The sequence below is a fragment of the Panthera uncia genome (assembly GCF_023721935.1).
Source record: "Panthera uncia isolate 11264 chromosome C1 unlocalized genomic scaffold, Puncia_PCG_1.0 HiC_scaffold_4, whole genome shotgun sequence".
NCBI lineage: Eukaryota > Metazoa > Chordata > Mammalia > Carnivora > Felidae > Panthera > Panthera uncia.
The window spans coordinates 61417185-61443600 of NW_026057585.1; the positions used below are offsets into that span (position 1 = coordinate 61417185).

At 54.1% G+C, this 26416-nt stretch overlaps 1 protein-coding gene across 6 annotated transcripts in view; it reads right to left on the bottom strand.

The window, feature by feature from the left end:
• Positions 1–2381: 2381 nt before the first annotated feature.
• Positions 2382–26416, bottom strand: part of MROH7 (maestro heat like repeat family member 7) — a 59516-nt gene continuing 35481 nt past the window's right edge. For 4 of the 6 annotated variants that reach the window (XM_049617109.1, XM_049617113.1, XM_049617108.1 and 1 more), the window contains 13 exons: positions 26134–26310; positions 25545–25699; positions 23234–23372; positions 19620–19810; positions 16384–16521; positions 15153–15267; positions 11639–11779; positions 10292–10471; positions 9543–9698; positions 8821–8943; positions 5390–5492; positions 3242–3304; positions 2382–2707 (listed from right to left, as the gene is read on the bottom strand). In XM_049617109.1, the coding sequence (XP_049473066.1) occupies positions 2463–2707; positions 3242–3304; positions 5390–5492; positions 8821–8943; positions 9543–9698; positions 10292–10471; positions 11639–11779; positions 15153–15267; positions 16384–16521; positions 19620–19810; positions 23234–23372; positions 25545–25699; positions 26134–26310 (1926 nt within the window). In that variant the 3' untranslated portion in view covers positions 2382–2462. The remainder of the gene's footprint in view (positions 2708–3241; positions 3305–5389; positions 5493–8820; positions 8944–9542; positions 9699–10291; positions 10472–11638; positions 11780–15152; positions 15268–16383; positions 16522–19619; positions 19811–23233; positions 23373–25544; positions 25700–26133; positions 26311–26416) is intronic. The other 2 variants (XM_049617110.1, XM_049617111.1) reach the window with 2 other exon arrangements.

A 26416-nucleotide genomic window follows, 5' to 3' on the forward strand; every position in this document is an offset into this window, starting at 1 on the left:
TGGCCAATGAAAGCAGCAGTGTCTTTGGATAGAAAGGGCTGAGCCACGGGAGTTGGGAGACGTTTGGGACCCAACTTCTATTGATTCTCTTGGGTGACCTTGCACAAGGCCCACTCATCTTGGAGCCCTGTCCTCATCTGTAGAATGAGGGCAGTGAAGCCAGCCTGCCTTCGCCACAACTCCATGTGGCTACTGCGACACTCCAAGGAGGCCATGCTTGTGAGCATTCTTGGCAATGGAAGAGGTTATGGACAAGGAGCACTCCCATTTCCTGCTCTCTCTTAGGCCCAGAATCCTGATGGCCCTGGCCTACCATTTATTGGCAGAGGATTGTGTGGTCAGCATCCTGGGTTCCTCATCCCAGCAGCAGCTTAAATGTACTCTATACTCTCGCCCTGGGGAATCTCACCTCAGCCCTGTCTTCGAGGAATCCCAAACATGCTTCCATCCCGGTCCTTCTGCCGAACTCCCCACTATGCAGCCAGCCAGCCACCTGGCAGATGTCTCTACTGTCACGACACCAAGCCTCTCAAGCTCACCACATCCAGCCTCAACTCCTGTCTCTGTGAAGCTGCCTCTGATCCTAAGGGACCAACCAGTGTGGGGGACACCATTGACCCAGGTCATCCACCCAGAAATGCAGGCACCACCCTCAGCGCCTTGCTCTCCCTCCCCTTCCTCCGTTCTGTCAACCACCAGGTTCTGACAATTCCCCTTCCTCTGTCTCCCCAGGGTCCAGTCGTCCCTCACCACCCTACCCTGCCATCCAGGCTTCCATTCCTCCCCACGAGCTGCCAGCCAAGTCTCCTTGCCTGTGCTTTTGTTCACCACCCCTCTTTCCTTCCACCACAGAATGAGCTTTCTTCCCCTCCCTTTTATCATTTTTTCCCTTTTAGGCCTCAGAGCCCTCCTCCTTACTCCCTCCCACCGGCCTGTGTTTTAATGTGTATTTTCAGCTTGTAAGTGTTCTTGCAAAGTGTGACTTCTTTTGTGCAGACATTTTTTTATGTCCTCTTTCCCTCAGCACAAGGTTTTAGGTCCCATCCAAGGTGCTACACGTACCCCCACTGCCTCTAAGTGCTGCATGGGACTCCGTGGCGCCCGTTCACTCCCTGAGGACGGATACCCAGGCTGCTTCCTCTCCCAGGTACCACAAATAATGCTGCAATGGACTTCCTCATACATCTTTTCTTGTGGATCTCTGGGAAGAGCTCTGAGATGTGTGCCCATGAGTGAAACTGCCAGGTCATGGCATGCATAAGCTTAATATGAATGAATAGTGATGGATTTGTGTCTGGAATGGCTGCACCCATGTGCCCTCCCACCAGCAATGCCTGCGGGGTTCCTGTATCTTCTAGAGGAAGGAGCTTTCTAAAGCCGACATCTGTCCACATCTCTCCCCTGCTTAACACCCCACCACGCCTTCCCGCTGCTCCCTTAACACGGCCTCCACCACCATGGCAAGCTGGCCCTGGCCCTGATCTACACACACACACACACACACACACTCTAGGATCCATTGAACCTACGTATCAGCAGCTAGTCCTCAGTCCCGTGTGCCCTGCTCTCCTCCATTCACGCCCACCATGTGGTCCTATTTCCAAGCCTTCTAGTGGGGGGTGTTGCCCCTGACACCCCTACTCCTGGCTGGCCTACATACGTCCCCTGAACTTCACAAGCTCCCATGAGCCCCTTCATCACAGCACCGCCCTGCTGGGCACGGATATCTTTACATGTCTCTGATACTTCCGTTAGACCGAAGTTTCTCAACCTCAGCACTTTTAACCATTTGGAATGGATAGTTCTTCACTGTGGTGGGCCGTGCTGTGCACTGTAGGATGTTTAGCAGCGTCTCTGGGCTCTAATCGCTAGATGACAATAGCATCCCCTTCCGCAAGTTGTAACAAACAAAAATGTCTCCGGATATCGTCAGATATTCCCTGCATGTCAAAATCACCCCTTTTGAGAACCACTGCATCAGACTATGCGTTACTAAGGCCAGGGACTGGCCCTTGTTCTCCTCCAGCACCCAGAGCAGGCCTGGCCCCAGTTAGGTGCTCAGTAAATGCTACCCAAATGAAAGACAGCCAGCCGATCTCTGGGCAAATACCGGAGGGTGGGACTCAGAGGTCAGAGTTCCAGAAGTGCATGACGTCATGGGGGAGGGGAGTCTGTCCTTTTCCTTCCCCTAAAGGCACCCCAATCATCATCTCCTATTGTTCTTCCACCCTCTCTGTGGGGGAGGGGACATCGAGGCACAAGGTGGACTTTTTCCATGGCCTTGAGTCTGCAATGAAGGCCACGCTCATCTCACAGATGTGCCACATGGAGCAATGGCTGCCCCAGGGCACGGGCGTCTTCCATGAGGAAACATGCAGGGGGAGAGGTGAGCCACGTGGCATTTATAGTGGGCATGGCTGTGGCCGTGGCTGCCTCTGGGGAGGGCTGGGGGCTCAGGCACATCACTGCTTCAAGGCCATCTTCCAGGAGCCCAGTGCTTGCACGATCCAGGAGCACCGCTGGTGAGAAGCGGGCAGGCTCTTGCAGCTAGGGCTCCAGCGGTGCGTGGTGGCTGGGTCGCACACCCACGAGTCCCCGTGTGGCAGCGGCCAGGAGTTCCAGCAGCAGCTGGCTAGGATGTGGTCCTGGGCCTGGGCCGCGTAGATGCACACTGATGCTTCTGGGTCGTGTCTCAGGTTTTCCAGAGCTGGGTCAGGGGGAGGAGAAAGGCTGCTTGTTAAGACCAGGTCCCCCACAAAGGTCTCACAGTGGATCCTCCCTTCTCACCCCCGTGTCTCGGCTTAGGATTTTGTTTAACATCCCTTCATTTCATCTTCCTCCCAGCCCTTCAAACTGTGCCTGCCTTTCGAAGCCTGAATTAAAATCTGCCTCCTTCAGGAAGCCTTCCTGGATTGCCCCAACCTCATCAGTTTCCCCAGTTACAAAATTAACCTGCCCCCATGAAGAGCCTGGACCACTTGCTCTGTACTAAATGGTTTGGGGCTTGTTTTCTAGCCAGGGTTCCTAGACTGTAAATTCCCCTAGGGTGGGGCTGTGTGTTCCGTGTCCTGGTGACCCCGTGGTACTTAACACTGCTCGCCAGGGATGAAGACTAGTACAGCTGGACTGAGCTGATGCCCCCTGCTTTGGGACCTAGTCCTTCTGTTTTCTGCCACCCACTTCGAGCCCACTCATTCTCTCCCTGGCCCCTGAGATCTCAAAGACACAGGGCAGGACTTACCCACTTTAACTTCATTCAGCCGGTCTTCTGTCATCATGCTCTCCATGCAGGGGACCAGGGACCCTTGAGTGTAAGCCCAGAGGTGAGTGCATCCAACTCCTGACTAGGGCCCCCGCCCTCAGACCAGACCTCCTGAAGTTCTCCCACCCTCCTTGAGTCCCACAAAGGAGGACATAAACAGAGACCCTGGAACAGATTCCCCAAGAGGAGTCCTGGGAGAGACAGCAGGTCCGGAGGGCAGGAATGGCACCGGGACAGGGACAGGATCTGGGCTAGAGCTGACGCTGACAGTGTGGCCCTAGGTGGTCCCTTACCCAGGTTGGCCCTTAGTGTCCTCACCTGAGACTCAGGGAGGTTGCTGCCTCAGCTGGCCCCTTCCCCGGGGTGCTTGAGCGGTAATAATGTAAAGGACACGGAGCGCCTTGCGCCCCTTTCAGGCAGGTGTGGGGTCCTGGAGGGAATGAGACCCCGCTCCTTGGCCACGTTGTTCAGCCCTCCCCAGCTCCCAGCCTACGTGCCTGGTCCCCAGAGTACCTGCAGGTCCTCGAATGGGTCAGGCTGTACCTGTCGCCTCTTGTTGGGCCCGCCCCACATTTCTCTGCCTGGCTCATTCCTATTTATCCCTGAATATTCAGCTTAACATGGTTACTTCTCCAGGAAATCCTTCCTGACCCTGCGCCCACGCTAGGTTACGTGCCTCTCTGGGCTCCCAGAGTATCTGAGTTTCTCTCATCTGTACACACTGTGATGTATTTTGTGACTCATGAATATCGCCCACCAGACCAGGGGTCTCAAGCTTAGATCCACTCGGGGTGGGGAAGTGGGAAGGGCGGTCTCTGAGGATCTTAAATCACACGCACAATTGTATGTGTGTATGCATTTTTCTAGGGGCAAGTGTTCGTAACTTTTTTCAGGGTTTCCCAAACCCGCAAGAAGTTAGGGACCCCTGTACCAGGCCAGAGGTCGTCTGTGGCAGATGCAGCCTGTACCCTGCTTCGGTTCCCCAGCACAGATCCCTGGCACAGAGAACACCCCTGAGGCTGTTGAACACCAACACTTTTAGATGTGGTTAATTTGGAGCAAAAGTTAGGGAAGTCAGCATCTAGCAAATAATGTCACTCTGTGTGAGAAGCTGCCTCTGAGCAGGCCCCCACGTTCTGAGGGATGCCCCCAGTCCTGGGCTTGGCTCCTCTGTCCCTGCACAGAGCAGGTTCACAGCACACCCCCACCCCTGCCATCCACATCGCCTCTAGAAGGGTTCTCTGTTTCTCTAGACTAAGCATGGATGGTACCTGATGCAGAGGGGAGCATCATACAACATTTGCTAAATGAGCCAGTGAATGGGTGCGTGGACGACTGGACGGATGAAAACCACAAGTGACTTGGGGAAAAGAACTTAAAAAAATGTTGCAAAGTGCGGGCTGGGAACATCATCCTGTCGGAGCTCCTATGCACCAGGGTCTCTTGGTCCTGGTGAAGGAGTGTGTGGATATTTGAGGGAGGGGAGGGGCGTGGCTGGGAGGAGACATTCCCACCTGCCATCCGAAGGGTCTGAAGGGGATTCTGAATGAGGGGAATCGAGTTGTTTCGGGGAAGTGTAGAGTGAGCTGATGTTGAGGGAGCACCGTGACTAGCCAGTCTTCACATTATTAAAAAATATTCTCATCTAATCTGTGAAACAGGAGTTAATCCCCATTTTACAGGTGAGGAAACTGAGGCTCCGTGGGAGTAGATGACTCAGTTGGGGTCACACAGAAAGGGGATCATGGAGCTGAGATTCTACTTCACACTTTCTACCGCACAGCTTTGCCTCTCTTGCCACAGTCAATGGTAGGCTCCTGCTGGGCCCAGACCCGTACTGTACTAGGGAAGGGAGGGGGGAAACAGCAGTTCCGCTGTGCAGTTGCCAAAGTTGTGACCTGCACAAGGACTCCAGGCCGGATCCACCCTGTGGCCCACTTCCCAAGCAGGGATCTAGAGGAAGAAACACCTTTCTAATTCGCACCATGACCATCCGCTGGCCAAGTTTTGCACACAAGGAGAGGCATTTCCCAGGTGCCAGGAGGGCTGGCGGCTTCCTTCCAAGGGGAGGAAGCAAAATAGAGGGCAGGCAGCGCCCCAGGTGCAAGTCTAGCCCTGCCAGGTTACCTATGAACATGACTGAGGACTTCCGGAGGGAGGCCCGGGGATTCTTGGCATACTCCAGGCTCTGGCTGAGGAATGTGAAGGCGCTGTCTTGGTGGGTAGTCACCTGGGATGAAGAGAAAGCCCAAGAGTGCTGGGGCCTCAGAGGCACTAATTACCCATCCAGTCCTCCCAAAGCTAGGGATGGTGACCCTATCAGGCAGCCAAGCCCTGGCAGCTTGCCTCCTAAATGTCTCTGCCACCATGCTGGCCTCTGCCTGAGACCCCTAGAGACCAGGCCTCATCTGTTCTTAACAGATTGCAATGATCGTTTCCATGGTCTTCCTGCCTTGGGTATATCCTCTTCCAGTCCACCCCCTGCTACAGCTCGAAGAAAAGTTCTAAAGATAAAAGTCCAGCCTAGTGAGAATGGACATGGCATGCAAGGGACATGATAGATAAAAAGACAGGTCTGATCAGCGTGAAGGATTCAAGTTACAGAGCAGTGAAGAATAAACTGGAGAGTTAGGAAGGTCTTAAAGCCGGACAGGAATAAGACTTACCTATGCATTAGAAAATAGGAAGCCAACATCTATTCTTGATAGAGCAATGACAAAGCAATGTTTTGGGCAAAATAGTCTGAGAGTGGTGTTCAGGATGAGTTCGATCAAGTAGAAACTAGGGGGCATGGGGGGCAGGCATCCTGCTAAGAGGCTGCTGAGAAACATGAAGAAAAATCTAATATGATTACTCTCCTGTTGATAGTCTACTCTGGGCCTGGCATCAAAGCCTTCATGATCATGCTCCTCTGCCTCAGTTTCCACCACCGCCCCCCACCCCTTGCTATACACACTCTGCTTCAGTGCCAGTGGCCCCGCTACCCCCGGATCTGTGCCTGGTACTAGCAGTTGCTCCTGATTGGAGTGCCCTTCCCTCTCTTCTTCATCTCATGCATCTTTCTCATCCCTTGAGGCTCATCTCAGGAGCCACCTCCTCCCTGAAGCCTTCCACAACCCTCAGACGGAGCTGCTCTCGCCACTCTTCATGCTTCTGCAACCTATGACAGCGTGCTGTAATTATTTATATCTATGTCTCCCCCAGTGGGTCCAGAGTTCCCTCAAGAGAAGGGGCCAGCTCACTCAGCTCAGGGTCCTCAGCACCCTGGACAAAGGTTGGTGTGGCATAGATCCCAGAAAGCATTGGATGAATGGATGAATGAATGAATGAATGAATGGGTTACTGGTCCTTTCTCAAAGCTAAGGCTAGAAGTTGACCTTCACATGAGCAACGCTGTTGATGCTGAAAGAACAAAAACAGAATCTAGAGGAGCCTGGGTGGCTCAGTCGGTTGAGCGTCTGACTCTTGATTTCAGCTCAGGTCACGATCCCAGGGTCGTGGGATCGAGCCCTGCTTTAGGCTCCGCACTGAGCGCAGAGCCTGCTAAAGATTCTCTCTGTCCCTCTCTCTCCACACCACCCCCCCCCCCCGCCATTAAATAAATAAATAAATAAATAAAATCTACGAACAAAACAAAAAAGAATCCAGAGGGGTCTAACACAGAGGTCACAAGCCACAAACCACAGTCATTGGCAGAACAGTGACCAGCAGTGTTTTAAACAAGCTAAATTGATGGCTAATTAATGTCTTATAAAAATCTGGGCTTCTAGCTTTTCTCGTGAAGCCAGAGGACCTGGCAAGAACGGCCTGCACAGTGAAGTGGAGCACCCACTCGTGCTTTCAAGAGGGCCCGGGCCCTCCGGGTTGCCCCCAGCCCCCACCACTCCTGCGCATGCTCATTCTCTGGTCGCTGTAGGTATCTGAACCAGCACCCTGGCCAAACGCCTCCTCCAGACCTCTTTTTCCCTCTGGGAAATGATGGTAATAATATCAGGCACTGCATCGTGGAGGCTTTGAACATTACCGATAAGGGTGGTATCCAGCCCTTTTCATAATCCTGGAGTCTGTTACTCTGCACGTTTTGCTAGATTGGTGTGGAGGGTGCTGGCCTGCCCTGCCCACATTGGTGTGAAGCATTTATTGCCCCAGCAACGCCTCCGCGGAAGAGAACTGCTGGCCCAAGGTCACGTCCCTTCCCAGGGTGGCTGGCTTCCAGTAACAAACGGACACAGGAGTGTAGAGCCCTGGCCCCTGGCCCCAGTTTGGGAATCTCACTGCAGTGTTGGCTGAGATCTCCCCCAAAGCTACGCTGCAGCTTGACCTCTCCTCGTGCCCCCTGCCCTCCCTTCCGCAGGTGTCGAACCCAAGGGTGCACCCTAATAAACCTCCTGCATGCTAATCTCTGTCTCTTGAGTCTGCGTCCTGGGGAGCCTGGCCTGTGACAACAGGGGAGGCAGATGGGACTAGATGGCAAAGCTTCCCAAATGTTATGCGGAGGGACAGGGCTGCATCCTGCAGGACGCGTTCTACCCTTCTACTGGGTGTTTGTGGCCCACTCCTACTTCAGGATGCCCTCAGGTGTTACCTAGAAAGGGGGTTCTGTGGTTAAATAAGTTTGGAAAGGGGTGCCTGGGTGGCTCAGTCAGTAGAGCAGCCAACTCTTGATCTCAGAGTTGTGAGTTCAAGCTCCATGTGGGGCAGAGAACCTTAAACAAATAAATTAATAAATAAAACAAATAAATAAATAACTTGGGGAATCCACGGATTCAACAACCATGAAAAATCTCAGCACCGAACATCTCAGAGCCTTTAATGACCTGATGTCACGACAACCCTCCAAGAGGAAGATGACGAGGTAGTGTTTCCCAAACTTACTCATCTTAGAACCTCTTTTCTCCCCTCGGGGGCATTTCTCGTGGGAATGTGTCACAGAGAATACACCCTGGCAATTGCTGATGCAGAAAAGGGAGCCGCTGAAGCTCTCAAAGCAGGGGTATAATACAGACAGACTCGTGTTTGAACCAGACCGCTCTGGTGGCCCGAGTGGGGATGGGATCAGAAGAGATGAGAGATTCAAGGCTGAAAGAGCCAGGCGATGGCTGGATCCAGAGCCCAGCTGGGAGACATCCGTGTCTTGAACTAAGGGCAAGGACAGTGGGGATGGGGAGGGAAAAACCAGATGCAGAGATATTTAGGATATTAAAGATTGATCAAATGTGGAAGGTGACGGATATGGAGTCGAGGATAATTCTAGGTGTCTACTTTGGGGATCTAGAGGTACGGAACAGAATTGAAATGGGAAGGAAGGCCATAAGCTCAGAGAGGCCTGCTGAGCTTGAAGTGCGTGTGGTTCACCAGGGAGGTGTCCGGTAAGCCACCAGAGAGGGACACTAGAAGCGAGAAGCCAGAAATACAGATGCACGTTCAGAAGCAGACAATTGTGGGCGGTCGTGGAATTGCCAGGCAGGATGCTTGGGCGAACAGAAGGAAGAGAAAAGGGAAGAGTTGCCCCCCTCCAGCACACTCATCAGGAACCACTTAGTCTCGAAAGCACTCACAAGGTACTTGCAAATTTTGGCCACCGTCTGCTGCTGGTTGTCCCAGGACTTCCGGCTATAAGCTCTTTTTGGCAGTTCCCAGGCCATGAAGCAGGAACAGCGGAACAGGGTCTTCACACATTTCTGGGGACCAAGAGGAGGACAATGCCAACGCTAGGGAACTCCACGACAGCCAGAACATATTCCAGAGAAACAATTTTGTGAAACTGACTCTTGGAAAATCAAATCCTGTTTGAAATGCACAAGTGCACGAGGCCCCTGGGTGGCTCCGTCGGCTAAGCGTCTGACTTCGGCTCAGGTCATGACCTCGTGGTTTGTGGGTTCGAGCCCCGCATCTGTGCTGACAGCTCAGAGCCTGGAGCCAGCCAGAGCCCTCCCCAGCCAGGGCCCCCCACTAACCTAAAAGGTGCCTCGGATGCTGTGTCTCCCTCTCTCTCTGCCCCTCCCCCACTCATGCTCTCTCTGTCTCTGTCTCTCTCTCTCTAAAATAAATCAACTCAAAAAAAATTTTTTAATCAATAAAAAAAATAAAAAAAAAAAACCACTCTGAAATGCACAAGTGCAGTTGTTCCTTTTGAAGAGGACTTCTACCTCTTGGGAGGTAGGCTTGTCCACGACAAGCCTTGGGAAACAGGCTTGTCCACGACAGGTGGTTAGTGACTCTGGCCTGGTTTCCCTAACGGGAGGCTCGGCCGCAGGGCCTGGGGCCTACGCACACTCACCTGGCTCACCTTGGCGTTGCCGTCTTGCATGGTCAGCAGCAGGGGCACCAAGGTGCCCATCAGCTGCTCCTCTACGGCTGGGGTGCGAGGCGACCGCAGCTTCTGAACCACCTTGCCGTACAGGCTGATGCAGGAGGAGCGCACATCCTCTCGTGACTGGGGCAGACCCGGAGGCTCAGACTTGCTCCCTCCTCCCAGAGGCTACCTGGGCCTCTGAGCCCCACGCGGATGCATCAGCCTTCCTTCCACTCACTCTGGGGGGGGGGGGGGCCTCCAGGCACAAGAAGCATGGAGATGGACAGAGAAAAGCGGAGGCCACCTGGTGGGGCTGATCTGGGGCCAGCATCCCCCTCACTGGAGCCTAGGTCCAGAGTTCTGCCCTCTCTCCCCAGCCAGGGCCCCCCACTAACCTAAAAGATGCCTTAGTGCCAAGTGGAAAAAAACGTCCCCCTCTGCTGGAACCAATTAAAAAATGCGCCCCCGCCAGGTGGGCCAATTGCAACCAGGCACATGTCTGGGGAGGCTTCATTACAAAAGAGCTCTCTCTGTGGGAACCAATTAGAGAAGGAACTTTCTCCATGCAAACCACTCACAAACAGTGTGCCAGTTGGAACGAGGGGCCCCTCCCCCTGGGCTGACTCCGGTCTGCCCTGCCCCCAGAAGGCCGTGGCAGCTACTGCATCCCCCAGAGTAGTAAAGAGCCCCCCCCCCCAAACCCTCTCACCCTCCACCCCCGTGGGATCCCTTACATCACTGAAGTGTGGGAGCAGGACCTGAAGCATCTCCACATAGACCGAGCTGTCCATCAGCTTCCGGTCCTGCCCCCTGAAGATGGTCTTGAGGTTGTGGGCCGCCTCCACCACCAGCAGCCCGTCCATACTCTTCAGGCCCTTCACCATAGAGGGCAGGAGGGCCTGGACCTTGGCAGTCTGTGGGGCAGGACCATCTGGGATGGGGGCTCCTACCTGGGCTGACAGGTGAGAGCCCCAGCCTCTGATTCACTGAGATTGACTTGGTGGAGACGATACCCCTCCAGGTTTTTGGTTATGCCATCCCACCGGCCTGGAATGCCCTCACTCAAGCTCTTCCCATCCCCAAAGTCCTCTGTGTCCTCATTCACTCCTTCCTGGAGACCTGAGGCCGTTTGTGGCCACCCCCTTGTTGGCACTAGGTAATGACCTGTGTTGCTAGTTAGCTTGCAGTCTACATCCTGTCCCCTCGGCCCTCTAGACCCTGAGCTGCAACAGCACCAGGCAGAGGAAAACAAAGCACTTTTTAAAATGCTAAGATGGGGCCGCCCGGGGTGGGGGGGTGCTCAGTCGGTTGAGCATCCGAGTTCTGCTCAGGTCACGATCTCCTGGCTCGTGAGCTCGAGCCCTGTGTCGGGCTCTGTGCTGACAGCTGGGAGCCCAGAGCCTGCTTTGGATTCTGTGTCTCCCTCTCTTCCTCTCTCTCTCTCTCTCTCTCTCTGCCCCTCCCGCACTTGTGCTCATGTGTGAACACACTCTTTCTCTCTCTCTCTGCCAAAAATGAACCAACATTTCTTTAAAAAATGCTAAGGTGCACCAACAATCTGGGACTCAGTTTCCTAATTTGTAAAACGGGAATGATTACTGCCATCCCTAACCCCTCCTATACACACTGCCTTCAGGGTCATTGTGAAAAATCTGGATTAGAAACGATTTCAGGGGTGCCTGGGTGGCTCAGTCGATTCAGAATCTGACTCTTGATTTCAGCTCAGTTCATGGCCTCTAAGTTCATGGGATCGAGCCCCACCATCGGGCTCCGTGCTAACAGCGAGGAGCCTGCTTGGGATTCTCTCTCTCCCTCTCTCCCTCTCTTCCCCCCACCTACTCACATGCCCTCCCTCTCTCAAAAATAAATAAATAAATGAACATTTTTTTTAAAAAGGAAACTACTTCAGAAAGAATAAAATGTATGGGGAATCTTTAAAGGCTATCTACCCACTTTACAGATGGGGCAACTGAGGCAGGGGCAGAAATGGGTTCCAGCATCTGAGAGTCCGTGATGGCCAAGCTCCACCCTTCCTTGAGCTCGGACCTGGCTGGCCGAGCTCTCCTCTGTCCTCTGCTCACCTTCTCAGTCCTGCGGGCCAGGATGATCAGGCCTCGGATGGACAGCACCTTCATGATGGGGTCCTGGTGGTTCAGACCTTCAGCCATCCTCCCCAGAGAGTACTCCTCAGGGATCCGCCGCACCTGTTCCATCTGGAGAAGCTGCAGGGGTGATGGTAATTACTCCCTGGGCCGAGGGCCAGTGCAGCCATCCGTCTCGCCACGCACGGGGAGTGCACGCCGGATGACCCGGGGCTAAGTGTGGGGCATGAACGATTGCTATCTGGTCAGCGCTGTCCAAAGCAAGCCACGTGCGTAAATTTAAATTTTCTAGAAGCCGCATTAAAAAAGCAAAGGAGAAATCGATGAAGTTAATTTTAGTAATACATCTTATTTGACCCAATATATCCAAAGTCTCATCATTTCGGCATGTAATCAATAAAGAGATTATTGACATATTTTAGTCTCTAAGACTTTTTTGAATCAAGTCTGAGATGCGGTGTGAATTTCAAACTCACAACACATTTCGATTCAGACAGACACATTTCAGGGGCTGACTAGGCCCCAATGTGGCTGGTGGCTATCATATTGGACAGTGCTGGTCTAGTTAGTACCAGCCACTGGCTCCTGTCCCCACCCAGCCATCAGTGTTGGTGACGCCAGACTCTGTCCTCTCTGCCTGGCTTCCCTCTGCCCACTGTCCTCAGTGAGCCCCTCAGCTCAGGATTTTAACTACCAGCCCTAGGCATATAACACTCAAGGCACCGTCTCTAGTCTATGGCACCGTCCAGAGCTCCTGACTTGGAAAACAGTTTGCCAGAGGCTGAATGTGTCACTCTCCAGCTCAGAGCCCCCGTGCCCCCCACTGACTTTCACCATCGGGCCCTACTTGCCCCTGGGGCCTCATTCACACCATGCCCATCCTCACACTCTGACCGCCAACCAGCTGCTAACTAAGCTGCCCGCTGTCTGTGGAAGGACCCAGGCTTTTTGTCCTTTCTGTGCTGGCAGGATGCCCTTCTGCAAGGGCACCCACTTCCACTCGAGCACCTTGCACGGCTCCGTCTAAAACTCAGCTCCCCCTCGAAGCCATGGTTGACAATGTGCCCAGGCCTCGTCTGGGTGGGCTGCCCCCTTCTCTGGGAGCCCTGAACAGGGAGACCCCAGTGCCCCTATCTACTTATGCGTCTGCCTCCTGCCACCCCTCTGCCCTCTGGGGCTTCCTTGGGAACACAAACTGAGTGCCTCTCCTTGGGTCCCTGTTACCTAACACAAGCTCTTGGGTAGAGTATGTGCTTAGAGCACACTTTCGGTGCATGAGTTCAGGTCCAACACGAAATTCGGTTCCTTTCCTCCTTAGAACTACCCTTCCCCTATGTTCCCATGGCAGGGGTTAGCACCACCGCCCTCCACTCTCCAACCCTAAACTGGGCATCACCCTCATCTCCTTCTTCTCTCCACCACCCTCCCACCCACGGCAGCCCCCTGCCTGGTCAGCCTCACGAACGCTTCTCCCATCCGTTCCCTGGCCTTACCTCCACTGTGACTATTGAGACCCTGTGTCTGTATGATGAAAAGGGAGAGCTGGGGAGAGGGGCAGGGCCGTGGATCAGAGGGGGAGTAGGCAGGAAAGGCTCCACCCACCCCTCCACCCATCCACCCAACTGATGCTCAGACCTGCTCTGTACCAGGTTCCGGGCTACACGCTAGAGATGCAGGGAAGCGTATTGATGAGGATGATGGTGATGATGATAATAACAGCAGTAATACAGCTGACTCACAGACGGTGCTTCCCAGGTGCAAGCACTATTCTCAGAGCTTCACGTGAACTCATTTAATCCTCAGCAAAACCTTATGAGGTGGGCAATTTATTATCCCCATACTATAAGTGAGGAAGCCGAGGCACAGGGGGGTTCCGGGACTGGCCAGGGTCACACGGCTCCCCTGAGTTCACCTGCCGTTGGAAGAAGCAAGCACGCACATAGACAGTCACAGCAGAAGTGGCTGGGGAAGCCGGGGAGGGACACGTGAGCTACATCAAGGTGCCACAGTGAACATGGTGGGCCCGGCTCTGGCCGAGAGCAGCCCACGTCTTCTGGGGAGGAGGAGAAGGCCTGGACCAGGCTGAGGACCCTTGCCCCAGGGTGGAGAGCCACTGCTCAGTGCTCCAGGGGAATGTTAAGGAAAGGGTAAGCCTAGAGACCCATCGACAGATGAATGGATAGACAAAGGGTGGTATATACACACAAGGGAATATTACTCAGCCTTAAAAAAGAATGAAATTCTGAGGCCATTTAACAACATGGATGAACCTTGAAGACATAAGGTTGAGTGAAAAAAGCCAGACACAAAAGGACATTGTATGATTCCACTTATGTGAAACCTACAATGGCAAGTTCATAGACACAGAGCAGAGTGCTGGTTGCCAGGGGCTGGGGAGGCAGAACGGCAGCATAGTGTTTAATGAATACAGTTTCAGTCTGGGACAGAGGCTGCATTTAGGAAGGACGACGAGCAGTTCTGTGGACGGTGCTGACAGCTGCACAAGAATGTGACTGCACCTAATGCCCCTGGGATCTACACTTAAACATGGCTAAAAGGGTAACTTTTATGTTATGTATATTTTACCGCAATTTTTTTTAAACTAAAGACAGGGAGGGAGGGAGAGAGTGGGTTTGTGTCTGGGTTTGAATCCTGGATCTGCCACTTACGAGCTGTGTGGCCTCGGAAAACTTACTTAAATCTGTGCCTCAGTTTCCCCTTCTAAACTGGGGGATGAAATAGCATCTGCACCACAGGATTATCATGAGGATCAAATATATGTGTAAAACACTAAGAACGTGCCTGGAAGATAGTAAGTGCTCAATAAATGTTACCTATTAAAAAAAAGAAAAGAAATAAAACCATCTATCCTCAAATAAGTAAGCAAATGTTAGCTATAATTGTTGGTGGGTGTCCTCTTCTGGATCTGACCCTAACCAACCTCCTGATTCACCTCCCCCAGCACCCCCTGGTACCCTCCACACATTCAACTCAGCTTAGATGTTACTTTCTCCAGGAAGTCCTCCCTGATGCTCCCACCACCACCACCACCTCCAGTCTCCTTTCTTCTGCCACAGCCTGGACTTCCACCATCATAGCACAGGTCACTCCATGGCACCCCATGTTATAATTACGGTGTCCTCCGGCTTCCCTACCGCATTGAAAATTCCTTGAGGGCTAGGCAGAGTCAATTTCATATTTGTACCTCCAACCTTGCAGGTCTGGTGCCCAGCACGTGGCACTGCCCAGCAAAGGCTGGGGTTGCCTGGGCATGAGGGGAGTCTGGGAGAGAGTAGAATGGGGTGTGGGGGGTGGAAAGAGGAGGACCAAAGGGAAACCCTATGAGGCCTTTGTATTCTAGAGCAATCATGCTCATGAAACTCTCAGTTGTTAAGTACTGTTTGCACAGGAGAAATGACTGGTCACGTGAACTGAGGTCTGTGCTCCGGGAGGCCCAGAGGAGCCTCGCCCGGTGCCCGCTGCCCCTCGGTACCTCCACGAAGAAGGCGGTGGCAGTGATCTTGTGCTTCTCGTCGCCTCTCTCCAGGAGTGGGATGAGCAGGTAGAGGATGCGGCAGAGCTCCTGGCAGGAGTAATGCACCATGGCCCTGGGGGTGAGGAGGGGCAAGCAGTCCTCTCAGGCTCTCCAGCCCCGGGGGCCTGCTGGGCGGGGTCTGGCCTGGCACTCTAAACTCTGGGCAAGTCAGGGGCACCTGGGGGCCTGTGTTCCCAGGATTTCCCACCCCGACAGGCTCTCAGAGGCCACCTGGTTTAACTGCTTTGTTTTACAGATGGGGAAACCGAGGCTCAGAGTGAGAAAGCTCGCCCAAGAGCACAGAGCATACAGCCCTTTGCATGATGCCTAGAGCACAGGAGGTGCTCAATAAATGCAATTGTATCATGAGACCCCCGGGGACCGCACCATCCTGGGCACTCAGGGCGCAGGGTTAAAGAACAGACTGTAGGAGCCATGTCACCGAAATCGAGGTATGCCTTCTCAACCTTATGCGAGGCTGTGTATGGTTGCAAGGGAAGAGCCTGGTCTGGATTAGGAGGTCATCTCCCAGCGTTGCCACTTCCTAGCTGTGTGACCTTTGGTGCATAACTGTCCCTCTCTGCACCCTGGCATCCTGCTCTGCAAAATGTGCGTTGATAATCCCTGCCCACTGGTCAGCATAATGATAGCGAAAGCTAACCTGTGTTGAGCTCTTGCCATTACCAGGGGCTGTTCAAGTACTCTATTCAACCCTCATCCCAAACCCTGAAGATGGGTCCTATTCCTATTTCCACACTACTGATGGGCACATGACACACAGAGAGGGGAAGGAACTTGCCCTGAGACACACAGCGGGGAGGGGATGAGCTGGGACTCAGACGCAGGCAGACCGACGCCAAGGCCCCACACTGAAATACTAGACCACCCCACCATTTCTGTATTAGCGTGGGCACCGAAGTCCCAAGACCGCGAGAAAAGGTGCTTTGTAAGTATACTAAGTGCTCCACAACTGCCGGGCACTGTCATAGCCACAGCCTCCACGGACCTGTGCCATTATTCATGTGTGTGGCATCCACCCACCAAAAGAGGTGATACCCCGCCATTCAGAAAACAGGTGATGGACCGAGGGAAGGGTCTGGCCCAGAGACAGACGCGAAGCCACGTGTGTGTGAAGATGCTGGGGTCTCTGCCTCCCTGCACCCCCTGCCCCAGGGAGCCCCAGCCTCACCTTGCCAGCAGGGACACTCCGCGGTGGTGGTTCTCGGCCTGCCCCATGAGCTCCCAGCCGCCCTGGTCCTCCAGAAAGGTGGCCTCGTATGAGCAGCCCATCCTCAGCAGCAGGGTTTTCACCACTTTGACCACCCAGCTGCCAAGACAAGGGGGCTGAGATCTCCTGCCACCTGCCCCCACAGGCCAGGACTCCCTCCCAGCAGCTCCCATCTGGCCAGACCCGCATCTCTCGGCCATGCTGATTGTTAGATAGCGATAATTGGTGTCTCCAGACAAAGAGGCTTTTTAAAAATGATTGTTAGCTTTGAGAAAGAGAGTAAACAGAAGCAGAATTCCCTTCCTTTCAGAAATGCTGCTTTATCTTCCCGTTTCTCCTGAGCCTCTTCCCTAGAGGGAGAGGTGGGGGCCAGGCCTCCCCAGCCAAGCCCCGGGGTCCTGCCTCACTCATACCCACTCCTTCACGCCCATGACCGGGCAGCGCCCTGCAGGACAGTCCTCTCTGCTCACTTGTACAGTCACCTGCGCTGGCCCCGAGTCCTTCACCCCCTCAGGGCACGTAAGGAGTGATTCGCCAACCTGGAGGCACTGAAGGACCCCTCCCCCCGACCCGGACGCAGCAGCGCGTCAGGCCTGGTCCGGCCTCTCCACGCTTCCACCGTTTCCTCCATCAGCCTCCAAATTTTAACAAAAATGCCGCTACCCTTCCTCCTTCCTCCCCACCCCCCTCCCAAAGATACAGCGCTAGGAGCCCCCAAGTGAGGTCTGTGCTGCTTTGCAAAAAAGGGGAGGCGACCCTAAGAGGAAGTCTGGGGACGGTGGCGCGGCTCCTTTGTCTCCCCCAAACACCCACTCCGCGAGCGTCACCTCCCTGGAAGGTTCTCAGCTTTTCCCAGCAAAGCGGAGCATGTGTTGCCCTGACCCTGCAGCGGGGTGGGGGTGGGGGGTGGCCAACGACCCAAGGCGGAGCTGCGTCCAAGTGCGGGGCTGCCGCAGAGCGCAGAAGTGGACTTCATTACGCGGGGCGGGGGGACGCTCCCCGGACGCCTGGCTCAGGGAGGCCACGCTCTTCATCGCTAGACAGTCGAGAACTTCTCCGCCACGTGCTCCCCTTCCCTCCCCCACCCAGCGCTTCCTCTGCTTTCCTGTGCTTCTGTTTGCCCCGGAGCCCGCCGGCTTTCTGAGTCAGGGGTACCGGCCTCATGAGTGAGGCGGAGTCAGCATGGGTGCCCCGGCCCTGGCACGCGGTGTCGCATTGGGATGCGGTCCTGTTTGTCCTTCCACCACATCTGTGGGGCAGGAAGACTGCCCCCATTTCGTAGGCAAGAACACCAGGCCGCCAAGAGGCTAAAGCAGTTTACCCAGCGGACACAGCCTAAATGATGGAACCAGCACTCAAATCCAAGGTGCTCTAACTTCAAGCCCCACCACACAAGGGCTCACCCTCCGCCCCTCAACGTGTACCCCTCTGAGCATTACACAACAGAAGCCAAAAAAGAAAAGACTGACAGGGGCACTTGGGTGGCTCAATAGGTTAAGCGTCCAACTCTTGATTTCCACTCAGGTCATGATCTCACGGTTCATGAGCTCGAGCCCCACGTGACAACGTGGAGCCTGCTTGGGATTCTCTCTCTCCCTCTCTCTCTCTCCCCCGCCCCGCCCCCTTCCTCTCTCTCTCTCTCTCTCTCTGCCCCTTGCTCACTTGCATCCTCTCTCTCTCAAAAAAAAAAAAAACTTTTTTAATAAACATTAAAAACAAAAAGACTGATAAACTCAACTACACACAAACGTAAACCTTCTGGATGGCAAACGACCATGAAATGTTGCAGGTTAAGTGACAAACTGGAACACGAGTGACAAAGACTTAATGTCCTTAGCACAGAAAACGCTCTCACCGGAAAAATCCCCAGCAGTCCGGTGTAAAATGGGGCAAACACTGCTCACAGAACAGGAAACACAAACGGCATTTCACCTGCCACCTCATTCAAAATAACAGGGGCGCGAATGAAAATCACAGCGTTTTTTCCAACTTTCAGATCCGCAGAGATAAACGTGTCTGTTCCCTGGTGCCGGCAAAGGCGTGGGACGGTCATTCTCACACACGGCTGCACTCCGTGCCCTCGGGGGAGGGCGCTTCGGCAAACTGGGTGCCGCAGGGGGTGCTGCCGTGTTCCCCTTCATCACTCACTGCTCACCAGCACTTTCCACTGCGCATCCCTGTTCCAGCTCGAGATTTCGATGCAGGGACCCTTGGACACGCCCATTCTACTTTCAAGAATTCGTCCCACATGTACAGTCACGCCTAGAGACATACACACGAGCTCACTGCAGCACCGTCTGTAAGTGCCAAGGGCTGCAAAGTACCTAAATTGAGAGGATCCTGGTTAAATAGACTATGGTACCTTGAAACTGCACTTACAGGGATATTATGCAGCTGTTAAAAATAATGAGGCAGCTCTACATGTATGATCTCCAAGATATAGTAGCTGCTCAAAGCAAAAATGTCTAACTGTAAAGTCCGCTACCGTTGGTATAAAAACAGAAATCTAAATGTGTGCTTATCTCTGCATAAACCAGCTGGGGAAGGGTATGAAAGAACCCGGTTTTTCTGGGGAGGGTCACTGGGTAAGGAGAGGAAAGGAGACTCACCTCCAACGTCTTTTGAGACTTTCACCCATGTGCGTATATTACCTACACGGGTTAATAATTAAAAATAAAACAGTGGGGGGGGGTGGTTCCTGGGGGCCTCAGTCGGTTAAGCATCTGACTTCGGCTCAGGTCATGGTTTCACGGTTCATGAGTTCAAGGCCGGCATCGGGCTGTCTGCCATCAGCCCAGAGCCTGCTTGGGATCCTCTGTCCCCCACTCGCTCTGCCCCTCCCCCACTTGCACGTGGGCTTGCTCTATCAAAAATAAACATTTGAAAAGGTACTATATTAAAAAATAGAAAATAGAATGGTGGGCCGTGGATACAACTCTAATACAAATAATATCTCTAGAGAGCCCGGGGGAGAAATGAAATTGTGAGCTGATTGCTTGCCGTTGTCCAGTGTCAGCCAGAGCCTGGCCCACACATCACAGCAGATGCTCCGAAACAGTTGTTGAAGAAATGTACTGGCTCTCGTAAAAGTGTGCTTCTGTTTTCTCCTTTAGTCCCAAAGCTAATTTCTATTGATCGATCGCCCTGACGACGCTCGAAAGGGCCCTCGCTGGGTGGCTCCCCCCCAGTGGACATACCGCACAGGTACGAAGACGGAGGGCTGGGCATCCTTCTTGGCGTCCTTGCGCAAAGCCACGCGGCCAGACAGGTTGAGGCCGATGTGGTAATGGACCTGAATGAGCAGGGCCAGGAGCAGCTGGGGGTAGATGCGCCTCACGCAGCCCACGCAGCTGCTGACCGACAGGAGCTCGCACAGCCCGCTGGCTGCCTGGGGGCGGAGGGGAGGCTGGCTGCAGGCTCCGGTAGGGGCCCGGATCGCTTCGCTAGCAAGCTGGACCTGGACCTTTGCTCTTCTCGGGCTCGGATTGGGAGAGACCAGCCTGGTGGCTCAGTCAGTTAAGCCTCCAACTCTGGGTTTCGGCTCAGGTCATGATCTCACAGTTCATGAGTTCTAGCCCCGCATGGGGCTCTGTGCTGACAGTGTGGAGCCTGCTTGGGATTGTCTCTCTCCGTCTCTCTCTCTGTCCCTCCCCTGCTTGCTCTGTCTCTCTCTCAAATTAAGTATATTAAAAAAAATTTGTTTTTTAATTGGGAGAGCCCAGCTCTCTACGCTCCCTATTGCACCCCAACTCCTGGCTCTCTGGGTGAGCCCTACACGAGAACAATAGCCTGCCTCCTTGATGTTGACACAACCCTGGAACAATCATGGTAGAGGGATCCTCTCCCACCTTTTGTCAGGTAGAGTCTTTTTAAAAATTTTTTTAATGTTTGTTTATCTTTGAGAGAGAGAGAGAGAGAGAGAGAGAGAGAGACATAACCCGAGAAGTAGGCTCCAGGCTCTGAGCTGTCAGCTCAGAGCCGGACTCGGGGCTCAAACTCATGAACCGTGAGATCATGACCTGAGCCGAAGTTAAGATGCTTAACCGCCTGAGCCCCGCCCAGGTGCCCCTGTCAGGCGGGGTCTTGATCCCGTTGTGAAGGTGGGGAGACAAACTCAGAAGGGAGAAGACACTTACCCATGGTCACCCAGCCTTTGGGAGCAGGGCTGGGACTCAAGTCCCAGGTGTCTGGGACTCAGACACCAGGTACAGGATGCCCTGCCTCTTCCTCATTCATAACACAGGCACAGAGATCGTGAGGGGGCACCCATTGCCCCTTCGGTTTGGCCCATTAAACCAGGCCACCCTCACTGGATCCCCTGGTGCCCAGCAACCAAGAGAAATAAACCCCAGCCTTGAGTGGGAGCCAGGGAGGCCCAGACCTGGACGGTCCCTCCACGCCTACTGATCACGCCCCTGCCCCTTCCATCCATGACTCCCCACACCAGCCCTCCAAAGTCCCGGAAGCTTGGTTTTGTTGGTATTTGACCCACGATGCTCCCTGGGACCTGACGGGTGCTCACCTTCCAACTTCTCCACCTGCTATCCAGTCTGTCCTGGCCTGGGCCCGCCTCCCACTCGGCCCACTAAGGCCTAACTGGCAGGAGGAGAGTGCAGGGGCAGGGGGAGGTGACAGGTGGAGGTCACAAGATTGGATGGCTCATTCTGGTCCCACCACTCCCTAGCCCTCTTTGGGCCTCAGATTCATTCATCCTCTGTAAACTGGGGTCTCTGGTCCTCTTCTCGCCAGCCCCACAGGTGATGGAGGGTGAATGAGGGGAGGGGTGGGAAAGAAGCCTTCTTTACGAAGAAATGGCCAAGATCCGTGCCCCCAGGCAGCCAGCCCAAGGGAAAAGCCTTGGATTGTGAAGTTGGCATGTTCCCAGGGAAACAAGTCACACATTGAGGGCTGGGTGGGGACCACGAATGGCAGTTATTTGTACTTTACAGCTCAGGAAGCCCTTCCACACACACTATTTCACTTTTCCGAACAGGTAAGATAGACAAGGCAGGAGCTATTACTGCCCATTTTACAGATCTAAATACCAAGGCTAGAGATGGTTATATAGTGAGGGAGCGGCAAGCTAAGCTAAGCTTCTGGGACTCAGAGCCTTTACATTTTTCAGTAGACCAAAGATAATGCTTGTATCCAAAGAACACGGTCAGCAGGATAAAGAGAAGTCTCTAATGATGTGCTACAGGGCTCTGCTCTTGGCTCAGTCTTGCTCAAATGGTTTGTCAACACCGTAAGATAAAAATGAGTCCGCACTGTATCCATGCTCAGACTACGCTTGAACAAAAAGCACAAATGAGTGACTCAAGAATACACTAACACACAACGACTGAGAGAGGAAACGATGAGTGACCAAATCAGGGAAGGAGCGGGTGCCCATGCCTTATTCATAGAACTCAGTGCTGGGGGAAAGGGGCAAAAGGACACGGTGGCAAAACGCAGGATTCAGAGCTAGGAGATCAGGGTCCGAGCCCTGGCCCCACCACTCACTAGCTCTGTGACCTTGGCTAAGACCTGGGATGTCACCGAGCAACACTGTCCTCCTCTGTTAAGGGGTAACATCACCCACCCCTCCACCCACCATGTCTTTGCTTCTCTCCACCAGCATGCCTTGTTCTCTGCTGAATCCCCAGAATTTATGTGTGCCCGGCACACAGTAGGTGCTCAATTACTGTTGTTGACTAAATGAATCAGTTCAACAATTTTTTTTTTACTGTCTACTATGTACCGGTATAGGCTAGACATTAGGGATATCCCGGTGGGCAAAACAGGTTCAGGCACTGAATTCGTGCATCTCACAGATTACTCAAAGGACTCCACACACTATTGTCAAATCACAACCGGGGTAAATTCTCCCAAGATAAAGTATGTGAAGCAAAGTATAATATGCACAGATTTGATCATGTCAGGGAGATAAGGGCGGGCTTCCCCGAGGAGGTGATGCTTGACTTGAGAGCTGGGGGATGCGTAGGATTTAGGTTAGTGGAGAGAAGTTCAGGAGAGAGACAGCATGTGCAAAGGCCCTGTGACGGAGATTGCGTAGTGTGTATGAACTTCTGACGAAGAACAACAAGGCTGGGCTTAAGTAAGAGGGACCGTGGAGTGTGGTGAGGCTGGCAAAGGGTGCATGGCCTTAAGCACAGGTAGGAACACCGTGCTATTCTCAAGGGCAATGGGAAGGCATTGAGGGTATTGAGAAGAGCAGAGGTGCATTTTCAAAGATTTTTTGGCTGCGGTACAGATTGTAGGAGGAGCTGGAGTGGAAGCAGGGAAATGAGCAGGGGTATTATCTAGCTGGCTAGGACCAAGGTGCCAATGATAGAAGCGGAGAGAAATCTATCCTCCCACCCAGTCACCTTCCTGCAGTTGCATTGCCTCCTGTGTTCTCAGGGCTGACCTCTGAGTCTGGCAGCCACCTTCTCAGCCACCATAGGGAGCAGACTTTATCAATTCCATTTACAGATGCAGAGACTGAGCCTCAGGGAGGTGAAGTGACTTCCTTAGGTCACAAAATACTAACTCAACTCAGCAAAGCCAGATCTCAGACTCAGGTCTGTGTGTCCCAGGTCATTCGGTCTCCTCCTCCCAGGCTGCTGCTGTCCCTGTAAGCAGCAGTACTGGGCCATCCAGTGGGTCACAAACAAGAGCCCAGAGATGGACAAGTGTGCCCAAGGCGCACAACTAGCTCTTGGCAGAGCAGGGCACTAGAAGCTGGGTGTGCTGAGCTCAGCTCAGCAGGCAGGGAGGAGGCAGGAGCCTAGGACCAGGCAGTCATGGGGTAGGCGATGTGGGTCCTCACCGCTAAGGGCACGATCGAGGCCCGGCCCTTCTTGGTGAAGGGCTTCTCCTTCAGGCTCATCAAGAGCAGATCCAGGAGGTCTCGGATATCACAGCTGGGCTTGCACAGTATCAGCTGCCTCCACATCTCTGCGCCGTTGCTGGGAGGTCAGGGGTTGGGAGATGGTTAGTGGGGACCAGGGCACTAGCCCCACCCAGCCTCCCAGCAGTTTTGGGAAGAAGACAAGATGCCCTCGAAATGGCACCCATGGGTGAGTCAGCAAGGAATGGTCCAGAAAACACTCTCTAAGAGGCAGGGGGCTAACAATTATTGAAAACCCTATTTCCCGTATCATATCAGGTGCTTTATACACGACTTATTCAGCAAATATGGAGCACCTGCTATACGCCAGGCACTAAGCAAACCTCTGGGCATATAGCCATGAACGAGATATTCAAGACATTCAAGGTCACTGATTTCTCAAATGACCCTCGAGGTGGGTTGTTATTCTCATCTTACAGATGGGAGTTGAGGCTCAGAGAGGTGAAATCACCAGTCCGAGACCACACAGCTAATGAGCTACAGAGTCAGGAAGTGACCAGCCTTCAAAACCTGTGATCATTCCTCTATGCCAGGGGGCCCCTTAGGACCTGGACCTTGCATTGGTCACACAATCTCAAGGAGTGCCTGCTCCTGTCCCCTAGAAGTCAGTACTCCAGGCAGGGGAGAGCATCTGGGCCAGCCTGTGAGCACTCCTGTCACGGGGAGCTGAAAGCACTGACCGGCCAGTGCACTAACGGGTTAACAGAACCCTTTCCCCCTTCTGCATGAGCATGTGAACCTTCCATTAACTTTCCAGCTCTGTTCCCCTGGAAACATGATAAAGATAGTATGTCAACTATGTTGCTAGGCAACATCGCTTATAGTAAAAATGACCCAATTGGTAAATTGCATCTGGGCTGGGAGGAACTATAAATTAACTCTAAGAACCGATGAGGATGCTGTAGCATTGAGCTTCCCGGGGTGCGGTGGCTCTTGGGACGGGGCTCGCCCCCTGTGGGGACCCCAGAAGCCAAGTCTATAGAGCTTTTGTGAGAGACAGTGGTTCCCAGGAGGCCTGAGCCATCTAAGCCAGGGCAGCTCCTATACCTTTCACCTGGGAGGCCCAAGAGATCAGCTCTTAAGCCCCGAGTGGGGAATGTGAGGCCTCCAGGGCACAAGATGTAAGGAGACCCTCTCTCGGGCTCATGCAAGTGGAGGTGTGGCCCCTGAGAGCCAGGCTGCCTTAAATTTTGTCCCAGTGCTGTCTGGCCTGCTGCATGGGCTGCTGCAAGGACTCCTGGGAAGAGGAGCCCCTGTCATTGCTCTGTCCTATATCCTGAGTGACTCCGATGTCAGGTGTGCCCCCCCCCCCGCCGCCTCCACCAGTCTTATGAGTCTGAAGGTTTAGTGATTCCAAGAAGAAACCCTCTGGGGTGGGGGTGGGGTGGCCAAAAAGGGTTAAATTCTTCCAGGTGGGAGGAGGGGGATGTATCACCCTGGCCTTCACCTTCCTAACTGATCTCCCTGGCTTCTGTGAATGGTACCAGCTGTCCCTACTAGACACACCTCATCACACAGCCCTGCACAATTCCGCCCTCATGCTCAAACAACCATCTTAAGGCGTGGGTCCCACAACTTGCTGCCTTGTTCTGTTCATTCAGAAACGTGTGGGCGTGTTTCCTGGACTGGGAGGCTGGAGCAGTCAGTCTGGCCTCTCTGGCCACGGTCCCCTCTGCCCATCAGGTCCCTTGCAGCGTCCAGCCCTGGGCAGGCACTTAGCTCAGCTGGCTGCTTTACTTGTCACAACCAGCCATCTGGGGTGGGAATTCTGCAGGGAGTAGTTCTCCTTCTGCCTCTAGGGGAAAACTGAAGCCCAGCGCGGGCAAGTAAACCACCCAAGAGCACACAGCAGGTGGAGGCAGGGGCAGGACCAACACTCAAGCCTCCTTTCTACGGCACCCCTAGAGCTCTGGGCTTGGAGTTGGTCAAATGTGAGTTTAGGTCCTCATCCTGTTGCTTGCTCACTGGGTGCCGAGGACAAGAGACTTCCCCTTAGTTTGCCCATCTGTAGAATGGGGTTGTTGTACCAAGGAGAGAAGGTATTAGCGCCCTGCATGGACGTATCCAGTGCTTTGGAAATGCTGAATGGCTGTCAGAGGCACCACAGATCTTATGGAAAAGCGACCAGCTGGGAGGGCAAGGGCCTTCTCTGGGTGGAAGGACAGGTTCCTAGCCCAGGATGGGGGCCGCTCCAACCTGGGAGTGGTGGCGGGAACCCCTCAGTCGGTACCTGTCCAGCGGGAGGGGACACGTGAGCAGGGCCACGACCACCTCGGTCATGAAGGAGCTGGCCAGGAGGGAGACGGGCAGCAGGGCCACCTCGCGGGCCCGGGGCTCCTGGATGTGGTTCAGCTGCATGTAGATGGCCTGCATGATTTCTGGGATCTGGGGCACAGCCGGGGATGGCCGTGAGCAGGCGGGTGGCCGGTTGGAGAAGGCCGGAGGCAGGCGTGGGGAGATCATGGAGATGAGAGAAGGAAGGAAGTGGGGGTGACAGGATAGTGTGGCAGGGGAGAGGAGAGAGAGAGAGGAGGGCCCCAGGAGAGAGAGGGGAGAGAGGGGGGAGCGGCACGCCTGCTCCTTCCCTGGGAGACAGTCAGGGGTCCTCACTGCCCTCCCCACCCCCACCGGCTCAAGTGAGTTCTTTCTCACCTGCAAGTCGAGGCACCTAGAACTCACCACCACCACCACCCATGCCCCGCCCCGGTGCCTTGGGGTTCCAGCACCCCCCATCCTGCCACTGCCAGATGGCCGGTCCCAAGGGATGAGCAGGCCCTGCGGGGTCTCCCTGCCCAGTCCCTGCCCTCAGGGGGCCTTACCACCTCCACCACCCTGTGGTGGTACCACTCCAGCACCGAGCTGATGGTGACCTCCGAGGCCAGCTGCATCATCTCCCCCAAGTCCTTCCCCCGGGCTTCTGAGCTGCCTTTCAAGCCTTCCAGGGCTGCTAACAGCAGGTCCTTCACCTGCTGGGGTCCCAGGAAGTCTCCAAATTCCTGAAACAGGCACAGAGGCACTGACACCCATGGACAGACCCCTAGCGACGCACGCAGAAGTCAGCAGGCAGGCCACGCATACTCCGTTCATCTGTGGGTGTCCAAC